Source organism: Pelophylax lessonae, assembly GCF_965119305.1.
Source record: "Pelophylax lessonae genome assembly, chromosome: 2".
In the NCBI taxonomy this organism is placed as follows: domain Eukaryota; kingdom Metazoa; phylum Chordata; class Amphibia; order Anura; family Ranidae; genus Pelophylax; species Pelophylax lessonae.
The window spans coordinates 22,793,468-22,819,874 of record NC_138769.1 but is presented as its reverse complement, the minus strand read 5'-3'; the positions used below and the strand labels follow the sequence as shown (position 1 = coordinate 22,819,874).

Sequence of the window (26,407 nt, the reverse complement as noted above, 5' to 3'; positions counted from 1 at the left end):
CCAGTTATTTTCTACCCGACTTGCTCAATTTTTAAATCAACTCCTATCGAGCCAGGTAATGCATGGAGGGCCACCCATGGCTTAAATTTTGGCCAGTTAGGCAGAGTTCAAGCCATCCATGGGGATCATTAGCCTCAATGCCTGTATTGGCTACAGTATTGGCTGTAAGCTCTACAAACAAATACTTTCATCCTCTAGCTACAGAGATGGTTCATCAAATAAGCCATCAAACATGCAATCCTCAAAGTCTCATTCAGTTCATCAAGCAGCCCCTTAACCAAAGATTTAGGACATCTACAAGCAACCTTACCAATTTCCTTTGAAACTACTGATGCCGTACTAATATCCTATACTTTTTAGTCCTCCATTACGCTAGATTTGAGGTGTTTACTTCGATATATAGTTGAAAAATATTGCTGCATAAAACATTGTGTATGCCATAAAAAGTCACATGACAATATGGTAAGCAAAGTAGCAAAAAAAAAAAAAAGTGTGGCTCTTAAAAAATAAACAGAAAGCTGCTAATATAAACATAATGGCATAATTATGTTTAATATAAAATGAGCAGTGCTCTGCTAATATAAACATTATTAAAAATGTTAAAATTAATTTTAAATACAATTTAAAACTTCATATATAATTTAATATAAAATGGGCATCCTGTTTGGCAATCAATTTTAATAAATCAGTCCATTTAACTACTAACTCTCAATAACAGAATAAGTCATCTAGTTGACTGTTATGTATAAACCATCAAACTGGGATAACACCAGAAGCAGTGGACAATTTTTAATAGTAGGACTTAATATTACATAGGATGATATTAATACACTGATATCCTGGTCCTTGGAACAATTTGACCTCCACTTGGGGGTGGATTAGGACAGAATGGGGCCCCTAGCCAAGTTAGCAGCTGCGCCCCCCCATCAAACCCCTTCAACTGATATTACTAAAGATTGCAATAGCTACGGAGAAGTTGCTTTATTTGGCATGGCCTACCCTATCAGAGACCAGCTGTCTACCCAGCTTATTCCACTTTGACCAGCTGTACTATCCCTCTGTTTTACTGCAGGAGCATGAAGGTTGAAGCTTGGGACTACTGGGCATCCACCAATCCTAGGCTGCTGCCTAGGTTTCCTTGTGGATATTCCAACTCAGTCTCCACTCACCAAAAGTGTACCAACTGCAGATAAAATGACTCAAAAAACGAGAGTAAAAGATATTTGTATTACTATTAAACTTTATTAAATAGCAATAAAAATAAACCCCAATGAAAATTTGAAAAGCTTAGAAGCCCTCCCGGTGCCTTGTATTAGGATAAAAACATTTTTTTTCCTGGAGCTATATTTGGTTTGATAGTGTAGGGACTGATCTGGCAAATCCAAATGCCATCTTCGATTATCTGAGACCATGAGTGCTGCATGTTATCTACTGTATGGTGTCACATTCCAGCCTTGGCTAAGCTCCATAATAACTTAAGGATGAAAGAATTTGTAAACCAACTGAGTTGGCCAAGGCCTACAGGACATACAGATCTTGAATTCCGCTTCCTCAATTCCTCGCAAAAAAAAGAAAAAACCGGACATAAAACTAACCTAGACTTTGCAGAATCCCTCACAAAACAGTCCAGACTGAGGTCACGACCTCCAAAAATAACCGGATCACGTACTCACAACAATTGCACCGTTACAGAGCAGCAAAGCAGAGCCTAACTGGTCATCCACACACAGTGAACAGCTATGATTTTCCAACCGTTGCATTAATATTACAGTTCAAAGGAGACTTTAGGAGGAATGGAAGAAGTTGTATGTTTTATTTTTTTATTTTTATTTTTTTTTTGTTTTTTTGTTTTTTTCTTGGAAGCAAAAAATAAACATTAAATGGGCAAAGCATTAAATATTAAGACCACCACGTCATTTCACTAACTCTTTTTGGTACTGTTCGATTTTTCTTCCTCTTTACAAGTGGGTGTTAATGCAGTATCTGTGTATATATACACGTGTATATACATGTATACTGTATGTACTATGTCTTTATATATACATTTATGTATTCTGTATGTGTGGGTTGACATGTATATATTTGTATTTAACAGAAAAAAAAAAAAAATTACAAACAATTGGTTATGAAGAATTTCAATTGCTGGTGATCTACTGGTATACGTATGCTATCCCACGCGGGACGTCAGAGACTGTTGGCCTGCCTTTTTTTAATGCTTCGATATCATGTCCTTGGTTTGTCAAATCAGGGTGTCGTGAGGGATGTGTGATCATTGGTTGTGACAAAATAATAAGACAACCTTCTCAAAGCACCTTAATTTTGGCACTCGACGTGCCATTGTATCTACGCTGAGCACCTTATAAACGTGGGAGTGCCACACTCGTGTTTTGTAGAATGGGTTCCTCATCTGATTTTGTGCTTTTCAGCTTTCGCATTCATTCCAGTGTTTTCGCTTTATTTTATTTTTTTAACTTAACACCTGTTTAAACTTAACACTGCACTTTTTTATACAAGAAAGCACGTTGCACGCCAGCCATATTTTTGGGGCCTATGTCAGTATTTAACAGAGCATGTCGACATTAGGAAGGCTAAAGTGATGTCTTCACTTCAAACCGAACCAATTTCCCGTCGGGACGTCTGGTGACTTTGCACTTAGTAAACACAAGCACTTAAAAGTCGTCAAACAAGCATTTTTTTTTTTTTTCTACCCCCAAATTTTAAAAAAATGCAGTTGTTGCCAAAATAAAATGTTAATTCCCCCCTACAAGAAAAAAAAAAGTCCATCGGTGTACTGAAAATATCCAACATCATGTCTTAACAGCCTATCATTCTGTTATTTTTATATAGGCCGCAGCCAAACATCCCAACGCATTTCATTTTTTTTTTTTTTTCCTAAGGCAGGCCAACAGTTACTGATTTAAGTTGGTGAAATGCTAATTGTCACTTCCTGTAATTGTTTTTTTTTTTTTTTCAGTTTCTTTCTTTCAGTAAACATTTGTCAATTACAGAAATAAAAAAAAAATAGATGAACAGAAAAGAATATAGATATATAACGGTAAAAACAAAAAAAAAGCATACGCCTTTTTTTATTTTTTTTTTATTTTTTTTTTTAATCAAGTGCTTTAAAGTATAGAATTACTACTCACATCTTGACAGCTTTTTTCAACAGTAAGGCAGCACCCTTAAGGCCATCTATAACTAGCCTCTTCTCTTTCTCACCTATATTTACCTGTGATTTGTATTGTTATTTAAACAGGACAAAAAAAAATATTAAAAAAACGCAACAAAAAAAAAAAGAACATAATTGTAGCGCTTCAATATTCTATTATATTACTCTTGTGACATTTTTTGAATACTGTGAAAGTTTATCTCTTGCATATACTTTATACAGAAGTATTACGCCTTAAATACGAAAAAAAAAAAAACTTTTACAAGTTTTCTGTTCTGTGTGGAAGAGTTATTGATGTTGCTAAAGGATGATGTTTTTTTGTTTATTTTTTTTTAAATGTTACCAGCACTTTTTTGTAAGTTTCACTTTCTGAGGTATTGTAAATTCACACTGTTTGTGAAGTTTGAATATGAAGGAATAATAAAAAAAATGAAAACATTCTTTTTGTTTTTGTGTCTGCTTGGCATAGATTTTGTCTTTTTTTATTTTTATTTTTGTGACCTATTATTTCAGGTTTTGAAGATACAGTTGGTAAAAATGAAAAAATAATTAAGAGTATCTTTTCTCTGTAGACCTATTTATAAAAGTATTTTTTTTTTTTACGATTCAATAAAAGTATTTTTTAGCGCATGTGATTTTGCCAGAATTCATATGGCTTTTATTTAATTCTTTTAAATATAAAAATTAGCAAAAAAAAAAAAAGATACCCCCAGCACAATGCTACTAGTAATGTAGCCTGGTATCCCCATAGCCTACTATACCAAGCAGTCAGCGAGCATAGAACCCTCACCATGCTGATACCAGCCAGCATGACCTTTAGGCTAACAGGGTCTTTTAAGAAGGATCCTCCAAATGTTTCCAAAGCACGGGTGCCTGCCTGATGCTAATTGCCACCATGCTGTTCAATGCCCATGATGTCTCGTACGGCATGGTGTGTGGTACAATTCTACCAGCAATGTGGCCTGGTATCCCAAGTGGTCAGCGGGCATGTGGCCCTTATGCTGATACCAATCCACATGACCTTTAGCATACTAGGGTCCTTAAGGAAGGGTCTACCAAATGCTCCCAAAGCACTGGTGCCAGAGGCTAATTGCAACCATGCTATTCAATGCCCATGATGTCTCGTACGGCATGGTGTCTGGTACAATTCTACCAGCAATGTGACCTGGTATCCCAAGTGGTCAGCGGGCATGTGGCCCTTATGCTGATACCAATCCACATGACCTTTAGCATACTAGGGTCCTTAAGGAAGGGTCTACCAAATGCTCCCAAAGCACTGGTGCCTGATGCTAATTGCCACCATGCTGTTCAATGCCCATGATGTCTCGTACGGCATGGTGTCTGTTACAATTCTACCAGCAGTGTGGCCTGGTATCCCCATAGTCCCCCAAAACAAGTGGTCAGCGAGCATGTGGCCCTTATGGTGATACTAATCCACATGATCTTTAGCATACTAGGGTCCTTTAGGAAGGATCTACCAAATGCTCCCAAAGCACTGGTGCCTGATGCTAATTGCCACCAAGCTGTTCAACGCCCCTGGTGTCTAGTACGCCATGGTGTCTGGTACAATGCTACTAGAAATGTGGCTTGGTATCCCCATAGACCCCTATAGCAAGCAATCAGTGAGCATGCAGGCCTTGTCATGCTGTTACCAGCCTGCATGACCTTTAGCAAAACAAGATCCTTAAGGAAGCATTGGCGCCTAATGCTAGTTGCCACCAGGATTTTCAAAAACCCTTGGTGTCTAGTACAGCATGGTGGTGGGATACTGATAGGAGCCCACGTGACATTTGGCCTTAAGATGATTCCCACAAATGCTAGCAAAGCACTGTTGACTGAATCTAACTGCCAACAGGCTGGCCAAAACCCATGGTGCCCAGTACGGCATTATGGCATGCTGATACCAGCCAGTATAACCTTCAGAATAACAAGGTCCCCATAATGCTTCCTAAGCATTGGTACCTCATGCAAATTGCCAACAGGCTGTTCAGTGCCCATGGTGCCTGGTATGGTGGCTTGGGGTTGTGCCACCACCTTCTTTAATGACTGACAAAGGGTCTTTCTAAGCCTTTATCTGTTCATCAGTATTTTTAGATATGCAGGCAGATAAAAAATGCAAAAAAAACTCAGTAACTAAAATAAATTTTAAACATGCAGTGCTCCCTAAGATATGGCATATTCACCTTTCCTTCTGTTGGAGGCACCAATATCTAAAGTAGTGCAGACAATAAAACAACTAAAGATCCTGCAGAATACGACTTTTCTGGGAGTAGCGCATTTTTGTTTCCTCGTTCTGCACTGTGGTTCTTCGTGCATTTCCATACTAGTAAGTAAGCTCAAGGGTGTTGGATCCTAAACCCAACCTGCCTCAGCTGCCCCACCAGGAAGCGGTCACTGCGGGCCGCCATTCATAACTAGTCAAGGCATTCCCTGCCAGTACCTGCACATATACTGTATACGTGTGGCTGCATTGAGAGGAATGCCCCGGCTGCTTCTGATTGCCGAGGGGCTGTGACAGCTTTCTGGTGGGGTAGCTCAGGCGGGTTTGGACTAGGAGTGGAACCAGCTGAGCTCATCCCTAGTCCCTACCTCACTACAAAATACAGCAGTGACACAAGGGACAGTGAATGGAACTGAAGCATGTGGCAGGGGACCAGGAACTCGACACTCTCTGAAGTGTCAGCTTCTGCAAGATCTTCAGCCAACAGGTTTCAGGAAAATCCATGAACTCCTGGTCTATATACTTTCTCTGAGCCAGTGACTTAAAAATTACTGATATCAGTGAATCAGCATGACAGTCAAGGAAATGGTATTTTGAGAGCGAACAGTCAGCAATGGCAGCCAACATGTTTCTCATGACAGGTCTCCTTTATCAGGCACTTTCATCAAAACACAACTCTGCCTTAACAATCGTCAGCGTTTTTCAGTTCTCACCTTCCCACCAGCAAACAGTTCTCTTAAAACATGTATTTTAGAAGTTAATGTTAATGAGCACGTAAGCTGCCATAGGGAATGACATTGAAGTATTCCTGGCTTCGGCTGTCGTCCTCTCCATCTTGAGCAGCAGATACAGCTGGCACTGGACTTGGTACTCCCATATTTGCTGGGTCTATGGGTAAGCCATTTGGTTTTCCAGCATTAACCCGCCATCTTGATCTTCTCTGCAAAGATTTAAAAAAAAAAAAAAAAAACACTGGTAAGTGAAATATACATCAAACTGGAGAAGAGTGCATTGCTAGATTATTGCAGATGGTGGACTGTGGGGACTCACCAGCAATTCCATACCAGGGTCTGGTGAGTACAATTCAAGAAGGAGAGAATTTATTCTGGAGGTGGTTTTGTCATGGGGGTTGTAATGGAAGGAGGGGGAATTTTTTGTTTGGGAGGCACTCCCACATGCTTCATGTACTTTTGGCCTCTACGCGCTGCATATTATGACCCAGGGCAATGCGGGCTTTCATTATAGCCCCCTTCCCTCACACTCGGTGCACTGCATTTTCTGAACACTTCTCCCTTCAGTATATCTTCTATAACAATGCTCTCCCCCTTTCTCCCCAGAGACAGCACTACATGCTCTGACATTCCCTCATCTCAGGCATTCTCTGGGATCTTTCTTCCTGCCCACCCTACATTTCCTGAAAGCTCTTCTAAAATGGTCTACAGCAGCTTCTCTGGATCTCTCCCTACTGTCCACACTTCACCCAATCAAGTCTAAACCAGGATTCCACCCTGATCTCTCCACAATCTCAACTGCTGCAGTTAGCCATATGCACTCTTCCATTTCCTAAACCCTGTGGCTGCTGCCTTATCACCACATTTGGGTTCCAGTGTGTCTGGTATTCTGTGGCCCCTGTTATCCACAATGCAGACTCTGAATACTGTCTCCGACCGTCACTGTAGAGTCAAGCTTCCAGGAATCATTTAGGTACCACCTGGCTTTTAATAAACATGCATGAGCTAAGCTATAACATATCCCACTAAGCCCCTCCCCCTTTGACTTTAAACCCCACCCCTTCTAAAACGTGAGTCGTGTTTGCTGAAAACAGTTGTGCCCTGACTTTACACATCAAGAAATAGATTTGAACTGTCCAAGGAGTTAAAATGATAGTTCATACATGACCCTTCAGGCTAGATCACAGTAAACTCCCTCTCGCCACCTCTCTCTTCACTTTCTATGACCAGTCCATCAATTTTATCCCCCCCCCCCCCCCCATAGCAAGATCAGCTGCTTGTCCTCCCTCCCTCCCTTCCACTCCTAAACAGCACTTAGTTCTCACTATACCTCTCTGTCTGTCACATTCAGAGGTAAGATCACCAGGGACTGAGGCAGGGAGTCTAAGCGCCAGCTGGTCTTCACCAGTGCTCCTGATGGTGGAGATGGGCTTCGCTGCTTGCCAATGCCAGGTTAGAATCCTCAGGATTGCACCAGCAGAGAGAGAGTTGGCAGGGGTCAAGTAGTGGATGAAGCAGATAACGAACAAGCAGAAGCGTACTCGATAAAAAAGCCATGGGTCAGTACGCAGTAGTAGCTGGACAGGATCAGACGGAAGCTTAGTCAATGAACAAGCCAAGGGTCAGTGCCGAGTAGCAGCCAGAGGGGATCAGATGAAAGCATAGTCGGGGAGCCAAAAGTCAGTAACGAGTGGTATTGAATATAACAAGGGCAGCAGGAGTGACAAGAGTGAGGTAATGGCCAGAGAGAGCACAATAATCTGGAAAACAGGAAGTGCAAAGACATGATTATCCGAGGGATTGTCCAGGGAGCTGTCCAGGATCTTGGGTGGCTTAGCAAAAAGAGACATCTCCCGACACAGCAGAGGTTGCAGGTTCAGACCCGGGTCCTGACACTCTCACTGTCAGCACCTACTTTGTTTTCTCAACCCATCTCAAGGTTTCAAAGTCAACCAAAACTCCTCCCTCCCCTCTGTCATCATCAAATGTGCTCTGCTTTCTCTAAACTCCCCACTCCATCTTCTGCCACCTCTATGTGCACCACCCCATCCATGTTCAGCCATTGTCTACTTCCTCTTTTGTTCCCTGTAGTCCATAACTGGCTCCTGCTCCATCTCCAATTCACCACCAGCACTCCAGATATAGAAAATATTTAGTGTAAAATAAAGTGTGTGTATAGCAAATTTTTGAAAAGATATTCATAGAGTGGGTGTGAGTTGGAACCTCAGTCAAGGTTTTATTCCTGAAAATAAAGGTTTCCCGTTGCTCCCAAGTCCCTTGTAATGGGTTAACTTTTTGGTTGTCCTACTCCTGACCCCTGATCTATGTACATTTGCCACTCCTGAACCTTGAGCTATGTACATTGTAAAAAAAAAAAAAAAAAACATTTATTGAAAAAATATTGTAAAAATGTTTTAAAAAATAACCAAAATAAACTACTAACACCAATCTGACACCATCCACTGTTCTGCTGACACCAACATCTGCCCTACTGACACTCTCCATTGTTCTATACAAATGTATACACACGCATGTGTGTTTGAGCTTTGGGGTGCACACCCTAATGCAATAGGCTACGCACACCTATGCCCCTGAGCTATGTGCATTACCCACTCCTGACCCTTTAGCTATGTACATTACCCACTCCTGACCCCTGATCTATATACATTACCCACTTCTGACCCCTAAGCTATGTACAATACCCACTCCTGAACACTGAGCTGTGTACATTACCCACTCGTGACCCCTGGGCTATGTACATTACACACTCTTGACCCCTGGGCTATGTACATTTTGCACCTTGTACATCCTATAAGCAGCACAGCTCATCTATAGGGCTATTGATTACATATCAGTGAGAGTATTGTTAATCGGTCACTTGAGTACATCCTATAGGCAGCACAGCTTATCTATAGATTACTGATTACATATCAGTGAGAGTATTGTTAATTGGTCACTTGCATACATCCTATAAGCAGCACAGCTCATTTATAGGGCTATTGATTACATCATATCAGGTCCTTGAGTATCTATTGGTCAGTTGTGTATCCCCTATATTGATCTTTATCAACATCATGTCCGAAAGGCTGACAAGGAGAAGCTGGCGCTCACAGGCCACGAAAAGAGGGCAAGCAACCTATCCATTGTGAAAAGTGGTGGTCACAGTCGACATAGTGCATCCTCTGCAGCCCGCCCATCCTTTATTTCCAGTGCTGCTCGTGCTATTCAGCCACAACATGTGGAAGAGTTGGTGGAGTGGATCAATAGGCCCTTCTCATCCTCCTCCTCGTCTGACACCCACGCTCACAGTAGTTTGCCTTCCACCGCAGCTGCCAAAGCGGCCCATTCCACAGGGTCCTTCTCCACAGCTACTCCATCTGTCTCCCCACCATCATGCACGGAGGAGTCACCTGAACTATTTGATCATAGTGTCAGTGACATGCTGCTGGAGGATGCGCAGCAATTTGAAAGCTGTTATGTTGGTTCCCAGGTTGGGAATAAGGTGAGCTTAGAGAGTGGGGGTGACCATGACGGACAAGAAACTAGCAGTCATGTTCCCACAGCTGCAGCATACTGCCAAGTTTGCTCCAGTGACCAGGAGGGAGGGAATGATGAGGTCACTGACTGTACTTGGGTGCCTGACAGGATAGAGGAGGAGGATGAGGAGGATGAACAATTCCAATGAGGCAGGATGTACTCCAGAGGCTGCCATAGCAGTAGCCAACCTATTGTGTCACTGCACAGAGCTCCACAGGTGCAGGGTGCTGCAAACTCCCGTGGACTAATTAATTAGTTAATTAGTGTGGGCTTTTTTCAGCACATGTGCAGTAGACCGCAGCGTTGCTGTTTGCAACATCTGTCTGAAGTGGATCAAGCGTGGACAGAACACCAGCCGCTTGGGCACCACATGCTTGACAAGGCATATGACGACCTGCCATGCAGTCCGTTGGCAACAGCACCTGAAAGAGCCACAAGATCAAAACAAGCATACATTACCTTGCTCCTCATCTACGATCTCTAACCCTACTATACCTCATGCCTTCTCAAATACCAGCATTGAGAGGGATGATGGTATAGCAATGAGTGCCACAGAGACTTGCACCCAATCTGCTAGCAGTACACCACTGCTTGATTTAAGCAGCAGGCAAATTTCACTACCCTAGTTTTTGAACCATAGAAAGAAATACTGTCCCAGCCATCCACATGCTCAGCATCTTAATGCTAGCTTGGCCAAGTTGCTAGCATTACAATTGCTGCCTTTTCATCTGGTAGACTCTGCTCCCTTGCGCGAATTTGTGGAATGTGCTGCACCACAGTGGCAGGACCCAAAAAGGCATTTCTTTTCGCGTAAGGCCATTCCGGCTCTCTACCATCATGTGGAAGGTAGTGTTTTGGCCTAGTTGGACAAAGCGGTCAGCAGGAAGGTGCACAATAATTACTGCTGACTCTTGGTCCAGCAAGCATGGACAGGGACGTTACATTTCTTTCTGTTAGCATACAAGGTTTGTATTTAATCAGCAACAAATACTATATGTCATTGTTGTGTGCCTATTACATTGTATGACCACTGGATGGCAGTGTTACATTTGTGAGTTCATGTTTTGTCTATGCCTCAAAGAGTAATAAAGAAGAGTTCCTGCTCAGAACAGGAAGCAGTGTTCAGTGAAACAACAGACTGTCTGCTCTGTGCATTGTTTTAGCCCCAAAAGGTTATATCTAACAGGTTATGGGCCCAGGACATGTTACAGAATCCCAGGATATAATACAGATTACCCCTGGATATAGCCAGATACAGTGAGCTAAAGCAAGTGAGTACAGGAGACCGCAACAGAAAGACAAACAGCAGAAATGGCTGCTGCCATCCCCTCAGCAAAGTTCTCCATTGCAAATCTGACAAATCAGAACTACCAATCTTGGAAATTCAAGATGAAAATGCTGCTTATAAGAGAAGGTACGTGGAAATGTATAAATGAATCAAGACCTGCACAGCCCGCAGAGGAGTGGTTAGACAGAGATCAGAAAGCACAGAGCACAATCTCCCTGTGCATAGATGATGATCAAATCATACATATATGTAACTGTCAGACTGCTAAAGACATGTGGGAAGAGTTACAGAAAGCACATGAAAGAGTTAATCTCAGCAATAAACTGTATTTAATCAGAAAGCTCTATCAGACTAAGCTACAGAAAGACCAGGACATGCAGGACTATATAAGACAGACCTTAGAGATGGTGGAGAGACTGAGAGGGATTGGAGAAGAAATAAAAGATTTCCATGTTGCAGCACTGTTATTAAGTGGACTTCCTGAAAGTTATGAGACACTTGTCACAGCACTAGATGCACGTCCAGATGATGATCTGACACTAGAATATGTTAAAGGCAAGCTTGTGGATGAATACAAGCGCAAAACTGAAAGCATGAGTAATGTGAGTGTGTGTTCAGAGACAGCTTTAAAGACAAAATTCAAAAATAAACACAGTAACGTGCAGCTAGAAAAGCGGGAATGCTTTGTGTGCAAGAAACCAGGACACCTAAAAGCAGATTGTAGAATCTGGAAAGCTAGAATGCAAAAACAAAGTGCATTGCAACAAGCTAAGAATGTCATAGAAACAAAGGAGTATGCATTCGGATCCAAAAATGGTGTCACCTCTGTGCAAGCATGGTGTGTGGACTCAGGTGCTACAAGTCACATGACAAATGACCGAAGTTTCTTCACTCAGCTTGATGAAAGCAAAACAGAAGGGATAACTACAGCTAATGGACAATTTATGAAATCAGTGGGAATAGGAGATGGCTTTCTATACTGTCCTATCTCTCCAGATATCACTAAAAAGATCCATATGAGGAATGTTCTGTATGTGCCAGATCTTGAAAGCAACCTTTTGTCAGTAAAGAAACTCACTAACCAAGGCAATGTAGTCACATTTCAGGGTGACAGTTGTATCATAACAAAAGGGGATTGCTTGCTTGCAAAGGCTAACATCATAGATGAACTCTATCAGCTGAACTGCAGTGAAATGGTTAAAATAGCCAAAGAGGATAAACATTCAAACTGCATCCACACTTGGCACAGACGATTGGGGCACAGAAATTCTGATACAATAAAGAAAATAGTTGAGAATAACTATGCAAGTGGTATTAAGATTAATCCATGTGATCACATAATGATTTGTACCAGCTGTATTAAAGGAAAAATGGCAAGGACACCTTTTCCCAAGCAGACCAACAGCAAATGCCAAAAACCTCTGGACTTAATACATTCAGATCTTTGTGGTCCAATGAAAACTATGACTCCAGGAAAGAAAAAGTACTTCCTGACCTTCATTGATGATTACTCCAGGTATACCACAGTATTTCTACTTCACAATAAAGATGAGGTGCCAGAGAAATTAGAAGAGTATCTCGCTCAAGTAAATAATATTTTTGGCGGAATGCCCAGAGTACTACGAACAGATAATGGCTCAGAATATACAAGTGGTAAAACACAAGCCATTCTCAGGAAGCATGGAATTATGTTCCAGACAACAGTTCCATATAACCCAGAGCAAAATGGAGTTGCAGAGAGAATGAACCGCACACTATGTGAAAGTGGGAGGAGCGTGCTATTTGATGCTGATATGCCAACTACATACTGGGGAGAAGCTATCACAACTGCATGTTATCTTCAAAATCGTTTGCCGGGAAAAGCAACAACAAAAACTCCATATGCACTGTGGAACAAAAGGAAACCAGATTTAAGACACATCAGAATTTTTGGAAGTAAAGCCTATGTACACATTCCAAAAGAAAAACGTACAAAATGGGATGCATGTGCAAAAGAAGGTGTGCTTGTGGGGTACAGTGAATCTCAAAAAGGATACAGGATTTTACATCAAGACACGAACAAAGTAACAGTCAGCAGAAGTGTGATTATTGATGAAAGTTCTGTGTGCTCAAAGTTTGAACAACAGACTCAAACTTTTCAAACTGAGAAAGAATCAACATCAGTCACTCAAGAAAATAAGGAAAGTGATACAGAAATAGAAATAACTGCAGAAGAATCAAAACCTGAAACTAAACCAGAAATACCTTCAGTCAGAAAATCAACCAGAATCAATAAAGGTGTTCCAGCTGAACGTTTATCTTACATAGCTCGCAGAGCTGTTCAAACTGAACCAGGTTCATGGAAAGAGATGCAGAAACTGCCAATGCATGAGAAACAAGTATGGAATAAAGCCACTGATGAAGAAATGACATCACTCAAAGATCTCCAGACATGGACACTTTCAGAGCTACCTCAAGGTAAACATGCCATAGGATGTAAATGGGTTTTTAAAACCAAATGTAACTCTGAAGGGAAAGTCTGTCGGTACAAGGCAAGGCTGGTTGCTAAAGGTTACTCACAGAAGTTCGGTGAGGACTATGATGCTACTTTTGCTCCAGTTGCTAAACAAAGTACTTTCAGAACACTAATGACAGTGGCTGCCATGTGTACAATGATTGTGAAACATCACGATATTAAGACAGCTTTTCTTAATGGTGATATTGAAGAAGAAATTTACATGTCACAGCCAGAAGGATATTTGAAAAAGGGACAAGAGCATCTTGTCTGCAAGTTGAATAAATCTCTTTATGGCCTTAAACAATCAGCTCGAGCATGGAACCTGAAGATTAATCAAGTTCTACTAAATGAAGAATTTACAAGAAGCAAAGCTGATCCGTGCCTATATGCTAAACAAGTAGACACTGAGTGGATGTATCTGCTAATTTATGTAGATGACCTGATCATTGCTCACAAAAACGACAATGAAATTGCAAAGTTAACAGGAGTACTCAACAAGCACTTTGAAACTAAAGACCTAGGTGAAGTGACATATTATCTTGGAATTGACATCCATCGTGAGAAAGATGGAAGTTTCCTGTTGAATCAGAGTGCAAAAATTGAATCTATTCTTCAGCAATTCAACATGACAGAGGCGAAAGGAGCAAGCACACCTATGGATACAGTCTATCCAAAGTTAGAAGGAGAAGATGATCTTCTCGCATCCAATGAACAATACAGACAAGCAGTGGGGGCACTTCTCTATATTGCAACCACTACACGTCCAGACATTGCAGCCAGCATGTCTCTTCTTTGCAGGCGAGTTGATAAACCACGTCAAAGAGACTGGAATGCGATCAAAAGAGTTATGAGATATCTGAAACAGACAAAAGACTTAAATTTGAAACTATCAGCAAGTGGTGGTTTAAACCTTGTGGGATATGTGGACTCCGATTGGGCAGGTGATCACAGCACACGCAAATCCACAAGTGGTTACTTATTAAAATTAGGAGACAGTCCTATATCATGGTCCAGCAAGAAACAGATGTCAGTGGCATTGTCCTCTACAGAAGCTGAATACATATCTGCAGCTTATGGATTGAGGACAATCAGGCTTGCATTAAGCTTGCAACAAGTGAGAAAATTAATGGAAGAACCAAGCACATCGATGTCAGACATCATTACATTCATGACTTAGTTGATCAGAAAGTGATTGTACTTGTGTATTGTGAGTCGGAAAAAATGATTGCTGATGCTTTGACAAAGCCACTAGCTAGAACCAGATTTGTGGATCTTAGATCAGAAATGGGATTGACATAGATAGTAGTTGTTGAGTGGGGGTGTTAGCATACAAGGTTTGTATTTAATCAGCAACAAATACTATATGTCATTGTTGTGTGCCTATTACATTGTATGACCACTGGATGGCAGTGTTACATTTGTGAGTTCATGTTTTGTCTATGCCTCAAAGAGTAATAAAGAAGAGTTCCTGCTCAGAACAGGAAGCAGTGTTCAGTGAAACAACAGACTGTCTGCTCTGTGCATTGTTTTAGCCCCAAAAGGTTATATCTAACACTTTCACGGCACACTGGGTAACTCTGCTGGCAGCTGGGAAGGATGCAGGACAGGATTTGTGGTGTTGCAGCTTGTTTTGCCACCACGCCTCCAAAAAGCTGGTGCTGGTTCTGCCACATCTAGCTACTCCACCACCACCTCCTCCTCTCCCTCCATGTCCTCTTCTGCTCAATTTTCCTCTGAAGCAGCAGTGCTCCCTAATCATTTAAGGGGCTACGCAAGCAGTCAGGTTAAAAGATGCCATGCTGTTCTTCAGTTGGTCTGTCTAGGGGATAGGAGTCACACCGGTGCAGAGATTCTGTCAGCTCTGCAGGGGCAGGCTCAGAGATGGTTGATGCCACAACAGCTTGAGCCAGGAATGGTTGTATGCGACAATGGCACCAACCTTTCGACAGGGACACTTGACACATGTTTCATGCTTGGCACATGTTCTGAATCTGGTATTGCAGCATTTCTTGAACAGATACCTGGGCTTCCAAGATCTCTTGAGGCAAGCCAGAAAAGTCTGTGGCCATTTCCTCTGTTTGTTCAATGCCAGTGCTCGCTTATCTGACATTCAACGGGAATTCAACATGCCCACCAACTGCCTCATTTGTTACATGCCCACCAGGTGGAACTCAACATTGGCAATGCTGCAGCAGCTGCACACGCAGCAGAGGGCCATCAATGAGTACATGTGTGAGTATGGCACAAGGACAGGGTCAAGGGAGCTTGGCTTTTTTTCGCCACGCCAGTGGCTTTTGATAAAGGATGCACACATCGTCCTGTTACCATTTGAGGAGGCCACGAGGATGGTGAGCCGGGACGATGCATGCATCAGTGACACTATCCCTCTAGTCTACCTGTTGGAGCACCCGCTGCGTGGAATCATGGACAGGGCAGGGCACTTGAGGCAGAACAGCGGGAGGAAGAGGAGGACTTCCTTTCCTCACAAGGCTCCCTTTATGTAGATATCATTCCTGCAGGGCCACAAAACACACAGGAGGAGGAGGATTTCGGCAGCATGGATGTAGAGGATAGCATACAGCAGTCTTCAAGGGATGGTTTTTATTTCTCAGAAACCCCACGAGTTGTACTTTGTTGGAGAGAGGTTGCTCCTGCTGACAATGTCATCCTTAGTGACCCAGAGGACACAGAAGCTCATGCCTCCTCCAACTTACGTTTCATTCTGCAAAGCCTGCGAAAGGACCCGAGAATTCGTGCTATCAAGGAGAGGGATAATTTCTGGTTGACAACCCTTCTTGATCCACGTTACAAGGGTAAAGTTTCAGAGCTCATCCTGCCTTCACAGAGGGAGCAGAGGATGAAATATCTCGAGGAGGCCTAGAAAAAAAAATTCTGTACCACCTTACCAGACACCGGGAGGTCAACATTCTCTGGACGTGTTTCTGAGGCATCGTTCAGCCAAAGGAGGAGCAGTGGAGAAGGTAGCCGGCTCACCGATGCCTATAAACAGTTATTTAGTCCTCAGCAGAACCCAGGGCTGTTTAAGCAACCATCGGCAGCATCTCCATCATATGGTGCATAATTATCTAGGCGCAAGAGCAGACTTGGAGACCTTTCCAGCTGAGCATCCACTGGGTTACTGGGTCTGGAGGATGGACCACTGGCCAGAACTTGCTCAATATACAATGGAGCTATTGGTCTGTCCTGCTTCCAGCGTGCTTTCCGAATAAACGTTCAGTGCTGCTGGAAGTTTTGTGAAGGACAAAAGAATGCGTCTGTCCACATACTCTGTTGACCAGCTGACTTTTATCAAAATGAACCAGTCCTGGATCAACAAGAGCTATCAAGCCCCTGATGCCGATGTAACTGATTTAATTTGATAGGGGTCTGCCATCCCTTGAAGACTGCGTATGCTGCCTATCCTATTCCTCTACCTTGATTCTGCTAGCTTCCAACAATGTATTTTCACTACCAACCCCCAAGGCCTAATTTTTCTGCACTTGTATGACAGGTGCATACAATTTAAATGTCGTATGTAATTTTTAACAGCAGGCCCTGTCCCTGTGCCCTGCTAACTGTGAGGGGTGATGGTGTTCAGGCACCACCAGCACCAAAGGTCCAATATTTTTGCACCTGTATGACAAGTACAGGCAATTTCAAATTTGTATGGAATTCTTACCAGCAGGTCCTGTTCCTGCGCCAAGCAAGAGTAACTACGAGGGCTTGCTTACGGTGTTCAGGCACCACCAACAGCAAAGGCCCAATTTTTGGCACCTGTATAGTACATGCAATTTTAAATTTGTATGTAATTCTTACCAGCAGGTCCCATTCCTGCACCCAGCAAGAGTAACTGCAAGGGCTTGGTTACAGTGTTCAGGCACCACCAACACCAAAGGCCCAATTTTTGGCACCTGTATGACAAGTACATGTGATTTCAAATTTGTATGGAATTCTTACCAGCAGGTCCCATTCCTGCGCCTAGCAAGAGTAACTGCGAGGGGTTGCGGTGTTCAGGCACCACCAACAATGCCCAATTTCAGTTTTAGTTCCTGCCGATACTAACTTTCCAGGTCCCCATCACAGTCAGTATGCATAGCTGCCACCCAACCTTGGTCAGGTCAGATGACAGCACAGCGCCCCCACTACATCACTGATAAGAACACATACAACACTTGATCTTTGCCAATTTCAAATTGCTTTGAAATTTTTACCAGCAGAGCCCGTTCCTGCAACCAGCAAGAGTAACTGCGAGGGGTTGCGGCCCAATTTTTCTGCACCTCTATGACAACTGACAAGTACATGCGATTTCAAGTTTATATGGAATTCTTACCAGCAGGTCACGTTCCTGCACCCAGCAAGAGTAACTGTGTGGGGTAACGGTGTTCAAGCACCACCAACAGCAAAGGCCCAATTTTTGGCACCTGTATAGTACATGCAATTTTAAATTTGTATGTAATTCTTACCAGCAGGTCCCATTCCTGCGCCCAGCAAGAGTAACTGCAAGGGCTTGGTTACAGTGTTCAGGCACCACCAACAAGAAAAAAACCCAATTTTTGACACCTGTATGACAAGTACATGTGATTTCAAAATTTGTATGGAATTTTTAGCAGCAGGGCCCGCTCCTGCGCCCAGCAAGAGTAACTGCGAGGGGTTACGGTGTTCAGACACCACCAACAACCAAGGCCCAATTTTTCTGCACCTGTATGACAAGTACATGCCATTTGAAATTTGTATGTATATTTGTATATGACATTTCTTGCTTTAGAAATGTCAGTATAGCTGCAGCAGGCTACATACATCGTAGAGATGCACTACTTTACAGACACATTCAGGGGACCCCCCAGGCATGATATTTGAAGAAATGTTTAATTTTTATAGTTTAAGCCCTTAAGCTTTAAGCCTCATTAAAATCAGTAAATCACTGCTCCTTTAAAAATGATCGTTTTTAAAAAAACGTTTACTCTGTTCGCGGTGTTCTGGTGCAAAACGAACCAGGGGGTGTTCAGCTCATCACTACTGGTGAGCAGAGTCCCAGAAGGAGGGTGGTGGCTGCCTCCTCTTCTGCAGCAGGTGTGTGGTCACAGGCAGTCGGCCTGGTGAGCCAGAAGGAAGGAGCTGAACCAGTGGTCCAGGAGAGCTGACTAGAGAGGTTGAGACACTGGAGAACTTGGAAAAAACAGAATTGTGTGTACATGGGATCGTGTCTAAGGTCCTGACCAGGAAGGGGGCCACCCCGGAGTAGAGTAGTCAGAGGATGGGTGTCAGTTGGTGGATAGAAAGGGGGTGCTAGGCAAGTACCCTGAAGGTAAGTGCTAAGCAAGCTGTCTATTCAGGAACTTTACCTCAGATCCACCTACTGGAAAGGTGAAACTGCGGCCTTGCCGCATCCTCAGATAGAAGTCCTCAACATTGTGAATAGTTAAAGTTTTGGAGTATCCGACTCTTCCCTTCTCCCATCCCCATATAAAATAAAAACAACAAAACAACAACCCCTAGACTGTTTATTGACTGAGCCGGAGAGTAAAGTGTTAGGATTCTGCATGCAGTTGCTACCGGTAACCCAGAGGGACCCGAAAAGTTGAGAAATTCAGCAGCCCTCAAGAGGGCAGTGCTACATTAAAAACATTTCTGATTGTCTACATGATTGTTTTGTGGTACATACCTAATTGATGGTTATTGTGTTCAGCAGAAAAGAAATTCCTCCTTCCCTTTTGAGGTCCTGAAGAAGCTACGCTTATGGCGAAACAAGTTGACCTACGGAGGTTATTCTTACCTATGACCCATGGAGGTCATTTTGACCTACACTAACCCCCATTTGGGGCTCTTCAGGATAAAAGCCCCTTTTGGGGAAGGTGCTACAATTGACCCCTTGAGGTCATGGGTTTTATATGTCTTCCTACACTGTTGTAACATGTTTTTAATATGTATCAATGCTTGTTTTCCTGTCATGTGATACACTTTTAAAAGCGCTCCAATAAGTATTTTTTTGACACTTCTACACGTCTGATAGAGTCTCATATCTATGCCAGTAAAGTCCTCCTGATACAGGACGGGGTTCTGTTTCTTCTTTTTTGTTTTTGTTTTGTGGATGTGGCATAATTTAGTGGTCTCCGTTATTTTCTATATGTGATTTTTAATGTTATATTCTCTCACCTTGAGGCAGAGAATCCCCAGGCCTCCGACCACCAGAAGAAGGATCCCGCAAGGGAGGACAGTCCAGGAATAATGTTCCAGTGTTCGTGTAGAGCCCTCTGCTGGTGAAAAATAAAATCAGTCCTTAAAGAGACCCTAACTTCAAAAATAGAAGGTTAAAGCAGGGAAAAACCAAGTATTTTAAAACCACTTTAAGACCAGGCCTTTTTCTGCAACCTTCTGTTTACAAGTAAAAAAAATTAGTATTTTTTGCTAGAAAACTACTCAGAACCCCTGAACATGTGGTGTAAATATATATATATATATATATATATATATATATATATATATATATATATATACAAACCCAAATCCAAAAAAGTTGGGACTTTACAAATTGTGAGTAAAAAAGGAATTGACTAATTTACAAATCTCATAAACTTATATTTTATTCACAATATAATATAGATAACATATCAAATGTTGAAAGTGAGACATTTTGAATTGTCATGCCAAATATTGGCTCATTTTGGATTTCAGGAGACGGGTAGCAATAAGAGGCCGGAAAAGTTAAATGTACATATAAGGAACAGCTGGAGGACCAATTTGCAACTTATTAGATCAATTGGCAACATGATTGGGTATAAAAAGAGCCTCTCAGAGTGGCAGTGTCTCTCAGAAGTCAAGATGGGCAGAGGATCACCAATTCCCCCAATGCTGTGGTGAAAAATAGCGGAGCAATATAAGAAAGGAGTTTCTCATAGAAAAATTGCAAAGAGTTTGAAGTTATCATCATCTACAGTGCATAATATCATCCAAAGATTCTGAGAATCTGGAACAATCTCTGTGCGTAAGGGTCAAGGCCGGAAATCCATACTGGATGGCGGTGATCTTCGGGCCCTTAGACGGCACAGCATCACATACAGGAATGCTACTGTAATGGAAATCACAACACGGGCTCAGGAATACTTCCAGAAAACATTGTCGGTAAACACAGTCCACCGTGCCATTCGCCGTTGCCGAGTAAAACTCTATAGGCCAGAAAAGAAGCCATATCTAAACATTATCCAGAAGCGCAGGCCTTTTCTCTGGGCCAAGGCTCATTTAAAATGGACTGTGGCAAAGTGGAAAACTTTTCTGTGGTCAGACGAATCAAAATGTGAAGTTTTTTTTTTGGAAAACTGGGACGCCATGTCATCCAGACTAAAGAGAACAAGAACAACCCAAGTATTTCTCAGTGCTCAATTCAGAAGCCTGAATCTCTGATGGTATGGGGTTGCATAAATGCGTGTGGCATGGGCAGCTTACACATCTGGAAAGGCACCATCAATGCTGAAAGGTATATCCAAGTTCTAGAACAACATATGCTCCCATCCAGACGTCGTCTCTTTCAGGGAAGACCTTGCGTTTTCCAACATGACAATGCCAGACCACATACTGCATCAATTACAACATCATGGCTGCGTAGAAGAAGGATCCGGGTACTGAAATGGCCAGCCTGCAGTCCAGACCTTTCACTCATAGAAAACATTTGGCGCATCATAAAGAGGAAGATGCGACAAAGAAGACCTAAGACAGTTGAGCAACTAGAAGCCTGTATTACACAAGAATGGGACAACATTCCTATTCCTAAACTTCAGCAACTTGTCTCCTCAGTCACCAGACGTTTGCAGACAAAAAAGAAGAGGGGATGCCACACAGTGGTAAACATGGCCTTGTCCAAACTTTTGTGAAATGTGTTGATGCCATGAAATTTAAAATCAACTTATTTTCCCCTTAAAATGATACATTTTCTCAGTTTAAACATTTGATATGTCATCTATGTTGTATTCTGAATAAAATATTGAAATTTGAAACTTCCACATCATTGCATTCTGTTTTTATTCACAGTTTGTACAGTGTCCCAACTTTTTTGGAATCGGGTTTATATATATATATTTATGTAGATATATATAGATATATATATATACTGTATATTTTTTATTTATTATTTTTTTGCATAGAGAGCCCAAGTAAATAAAATGGTGTGTTTTGCAATTTTTTTATGCCACATGATATTTGCGCGACCGTTCTTCAAAACACATTTTTTGGAAAAAGTAAACTTTAATGAATTTTAAGGCACCCAAACAGATCATAATATCCATCAAATATAAAAGATAGTGTTAAGCTGAGTAAATAGATACCTACTGTGTCATGCTTTAAAATTGGGCATGCTCGTGGAATGGTGACAAACTATGTCCCCATAGGCGTTGCTTTAAAAGCCTTTACAGGTTACCAGTTTAGCGTTCGAGAGCAGGTCTGATGCTAGAATTAAAGCTCTCACTCTGACATTTGTGACAATATCTTACATGTGTGATGCGATCACTGTTTACGTATGCGTGGGGGACCAACATGTGTGTGCCTTTTGCGTGTGATCACGACGGGGGGGGGGGGGGGGGGGTTGTGGCTGCTTTAAAAAACTATTTTTATATATTACATTTTTTTACACTTTTTTTTTATTACTTTTATTGCTGTCACAAGGAAAGCAAACATCTCTAGTGACAACAATAGGCCATGACAGGTAATCTTTATGGAGAGATCTGGGGTCTATTAGATCCCAGATGTCTCCTCTGCCCTTACAGCATCTGATCACAGCAAGACCAGTGTGTTCAGATACTTTACCACTTTAAAAATGGCGCTGTTTACATCCAGGAAACCGGAAGTGATGAAACTGCTCCGGTTTCCTATGCCAAAGAGATCATCAGGGACCTGTCGGTTTTCGACGCTCTATGCGGTAAGCCGCTGGAACCACCAGCTTCATTCCGGGCTTGTTGGTGGAACGGGAGAGACCAAAGAGGCACCAGCGAGTAGGGGGAGGAGGGGGCTTTTACAGGCGGCTCCCACTGCCTGTAAAAGCCATCCAGCAGCTAATTAGCCGCTAAGATGGCTTTTAGATAAAATCTGGCTGCTGGCAGAAAAAAACAATACCTTGATGATGCCTGTAGCTGCAGGAGGCTCAGTGTCACCCAGGGTGATCTACTTACAAATACGGCCTCCTAGGAACACCCACTTCTCCAGACATCCATCTAACAAAGCATTTCGATATTTGCATAACTCCTCCCAAGAGCCAGCCCACTGCTTGTATCAGGGTTGAGGGCTTGTGAAAGGAGTACTGAGGCTGGCCCCTCCCACCAGCCATGAATAGCATAGAGAAGAAGAGAGACTCATCACCAGATCTAAAATAAGGTAATGTATTAAAGACAGTTTTTATTTTATTTTTCATGTTGATGAGGGAGGGGTCCTAGCAAAGACGAGACCCGCTTAGTCAGTTTATACAGGCTGCCTACAGCCATTCAGACAGTGCAAGCTCTCAAATGTTTTATATATTTTTAATATAATTTACAAAAATAGGTTTAAATGTTGCCCCCTTTCCTAATCGGGTCTACTATGTTAATTTAGTTTTTGGCTGGGCTGTAGTTAGCTCAGACTGATTGTATATTTTTTCACCTGGTTTTTCCCTAAGTTTAAGTTGGCTTTTGATTTCTCACTGCCACCAGTAGATGTCACTGGTCATAGTATGGGATTTTTACAATCAAAAGTAAGTTATGAAGATTTTTATTTCTTTCAGCAAATCCAGCAGGAGGTTTAGACCTCTGGTGCATGCTGGCGGGGGGTATACATATTTGTGCTCACTCTCTTCCCCTGGGGCTGAGGCCTAGGAAGGTGCTGCTGCATACCTCCCAACTTTAGAACTGGGAATGAGGGATACCTCAAGGAGACCGTGACTACACTACCTCGCGTACCATGTGGCCAATAGTGGAAGGAGCTAATGGGGCATGGTCAAACAAAACCCGGGCTTCTTTGTACCTATAACATATGCTCTGGTTGCTTTGTCACAAGAAAGAGATTCACATACACAAATAAACCTCAGCACAATCATTCAACAAAAAAATAAATAAATGCTTCACTGTGTTAAAGCATTGTCCCCATCACTGTCCCCCGTCACTTTTTTCTCCATCATTGTGCTCCCCCTGTCACTGTGTCCTCATATTTGTGCTCCCCCATCGCTGTGTCCCCCTCTCTCTGCTCCCCCTGTCAATGTGCACCCCATCACTGTGTCCCCATCACTGTGTCCCCATCACTGTGCCCCCTGTCACTATGCCTCCATCATTGTGCTCCCCCTGTCACTGTGTCCCCATCACTGTGCTCCACATGTCACTTTGTCCCCCATCACTGTGCTCCCCGTGTCACTGTGCTACTCTGTCACTGTGTCCCCATCACTGCGATTCCCCTGTGCTCCCCATGTTACTGTGTCACCCATCACAGTGCTCCAGTCGCTGACCATCTCCTGTACCATGTATGCAGTCTCTGACCATCTCCTGTACCATGTCTGCAGTCTCTGACCATCTCTTGTAGTATGTCTGCTGTCTCTGACCATCTCCACTATATCTGCAGTCTCTGACCATCTCCTGTATCATGTCTGCTGTCTCTGACCATCTCCTGTATAATGTCTGCAGTCTCTGACCATCTCCTGTAGTATATCTGCAGTCTCTTACCAACTCCTGTAGTTTGTCTGCAGTCTCTGATCATCTCCTGTATCATTATCACAGTCTCTGACCATCTTCTGTAGTATATTTGCAGTCTCTGACCATCTCCTGTAGTATATCTGCAGTCTCTGACCATCTCCTGTAGTATATCTGCAGTCTCTGACCATCTCTTGTAGTATATCTGCAGTCTCTGACCATCTCCTGTAGTATATCTGCAGTCTCTGACCATCTCCTGTAGTATGTCTGCAGTCTCTGACCATCTCCTGTAGTATGTCTGCAGTCTCTGACCATCTCCTGTAGTATGTCTGCAGTCTCTGACCATCTCCTGTAGTATGTCTGCAGTCTCTGATCATCTCCTGTATCATTATCACAGTCTCTGACCATCTCCTGTAGTATATCTTGCAGTCTCTGACCATCTTCTGTAGTATATTTGCAGTCTCTGACCATCTCCTGTAGTATATCTGCAGTCTCTGACCATCTCCTGTAGTATATCTACACTCTCTGACCATCTCCTGTAGTATGTCTGCAGTCTCTGATCATCTCCTGTATCATTATCACAGTCTCTGACCATCTCCTGTAGTATATTTGCAGTCTCTCACCATCTCCTGTAGTATATCTGCAGTCTCTGACCATCTCTTGTAGTATATCTGCAGTCTCTGACCATCTTCTGTAGTATATCTGCAGTCTCTGACCATCTCCTGTAGTATATTTGCAGTCTCTGACCATCTCCTGTAGTATATCTGCAGTCTCTGACCATCTCTTGTAGTATATCTGCAGTCTCTGACCATCTTCTGTAGTATATCTGAAGTCTCTGACCATCTCCTGTAGTATATCTGCAGTCTCTGACCATCTCCTGTAGTATATCTGCAGTCTCTGACCATCTTCTGTAGTATATCTTGCAGTCTCTGACCATCTTCTGTAGTATATTTGCAGTCTCTGACCATCTCCTGTAGTATATCTGCAGTCTCTGACCATCTCTTGTAGTATATCTGCAGTCTCTGACCATCTTCTGTAGTATATCTGCAGTCTCTGACCATCTCCTGTAGTATATCTGCAGTCTCTGACCATGTCTTGTAGTATATCTGCAGTCTCTGACCATCTTCTGTAGTATATCTGCAGTCTCTGACCATCTCCTGTAGTACAGTATATCTGCAGTCTCTGACCATCTCCTATAGTATGTCTGCAGTCTCTGACCATCTCCTGTATCATGTCTCCAGTCTCTGACCATCTCATGTATCATATCTGCAGTCTCTGGCCATCTCCTATAGTATATCTGCAGTCTCTGACCATCTCCTGTAGCAAGTCTGCAATCTCTGACAGTCAGTTGTAGTATGTCTGCTGTCTCTAACAGTCTCTTGCAGCCTTACATATACCTGATAAGTTGACCCCCTCAGTGCCTAGAACTTACCTATAACCTGCAGGTAAATGCTTCCTGTGAATTTCCCTAGCGGGAAAGTGTTGAAGACGCAGCAGTAGAAGCCGGCATCACTGCTGTTTACGTTGGAGATTTGAATTCCATAATCCTCGGCCAGGGACACCCGTCCGGTGAATTTTGGCAGCACGGCACCCTTGGTTGTGTGGTTGCTTATGTGGGATGCGATGTGCACTTCATTGCAGAAGTTCCAGTTCACTTGGGTGACTTTGGTGTCTTGTACCAGGAGCTGACATTTCAGAGTGACTTTCCCGCCGACGGTAGCGGTGAGATTGTGCGTTTTCACAGAGGTTCCTGATGAGGACCCTGAGGAAAGGAGAAGGTCAAAAAAGAATTCTAATCAATGAGGGTATTAGGATCATATCGCAATTATTATTGCCACAGTGTTCCTGCGTCAGGACGTCATGGCGTGAGAACATATACTGACATGTGACATGGTGACACAAGAGAACTCACACATCCACCCCATATGTTTATCATCAACTCCATCTAGTGGCCGAAATGTGGTAGAGCTTTCTGAAATCCCTCAGTGAGAAAATACATTTTGGCCACTAGATGGAGCTGATTATACAAGTGTTCAGACAAAAAGTCTAACCCGGCAGAACAAGTAACCCACGTCACTTCCCGTAAAACCGTGCGTACTGCGCATGCGCAGCGTTTCATACATTACCTCGGTGCACTGAGAAATTTCCCTGTCTAATTCCTTGACCGACTCAAAAACACACAAACACTTCCAAAATTACGTTTTTTAATGGCTACTCTGCCAACCACTATAACTGCGCATGCGTGCAATCAGCCTGAATATTGTCTGAGCCTCAGATTCAGACAGAGGACAGAGACATACAGCGATAAATCAATATATATTCCACGAAAT

General features: G+C 42.7%; 1 protein-coding gene across 2 annotated transcripts in view; it reads right to left on the bottom strand.

Moving 5' to 3' along the window:
* Positions 1 to 6,145: 6,145 nt before the first annotated feature.
* The window catches only part of TIGIT (T cell immunoreceptor with Ig and ITIM domains), a 48,485-nt gene continuing 28,223 nt past the window's right edge, over positions 6,146 to 26,407 (bottom strand). The window contains exons 2-4 of one of the 2 annotated variants that reach the window (XM_082245477.1): positions 25,510 to 25,839; positions 19,597 to 19,697; positions 6,146 to 6,330 (exon numbers count right to left, since the gene is read on the bottom strand). In XM_082245477.1, coding sequence (XP_082101603.1) covers positions 6,154 to 6,330; positions 19,597 to 19,697; positions 25,510 to 25,839 — 608 coding nt within the window. In that variant the 3' untranslated portion in view covers positions 6,146 to 6,153. The remainder of the gene's footprint in view (positions 6,331 to 19,596; positions 19,698 to 25,509; positions 25,840 to 26,407) is intronic. The other variant, XM_082245478.1, reaches the window with a different exon arrangement.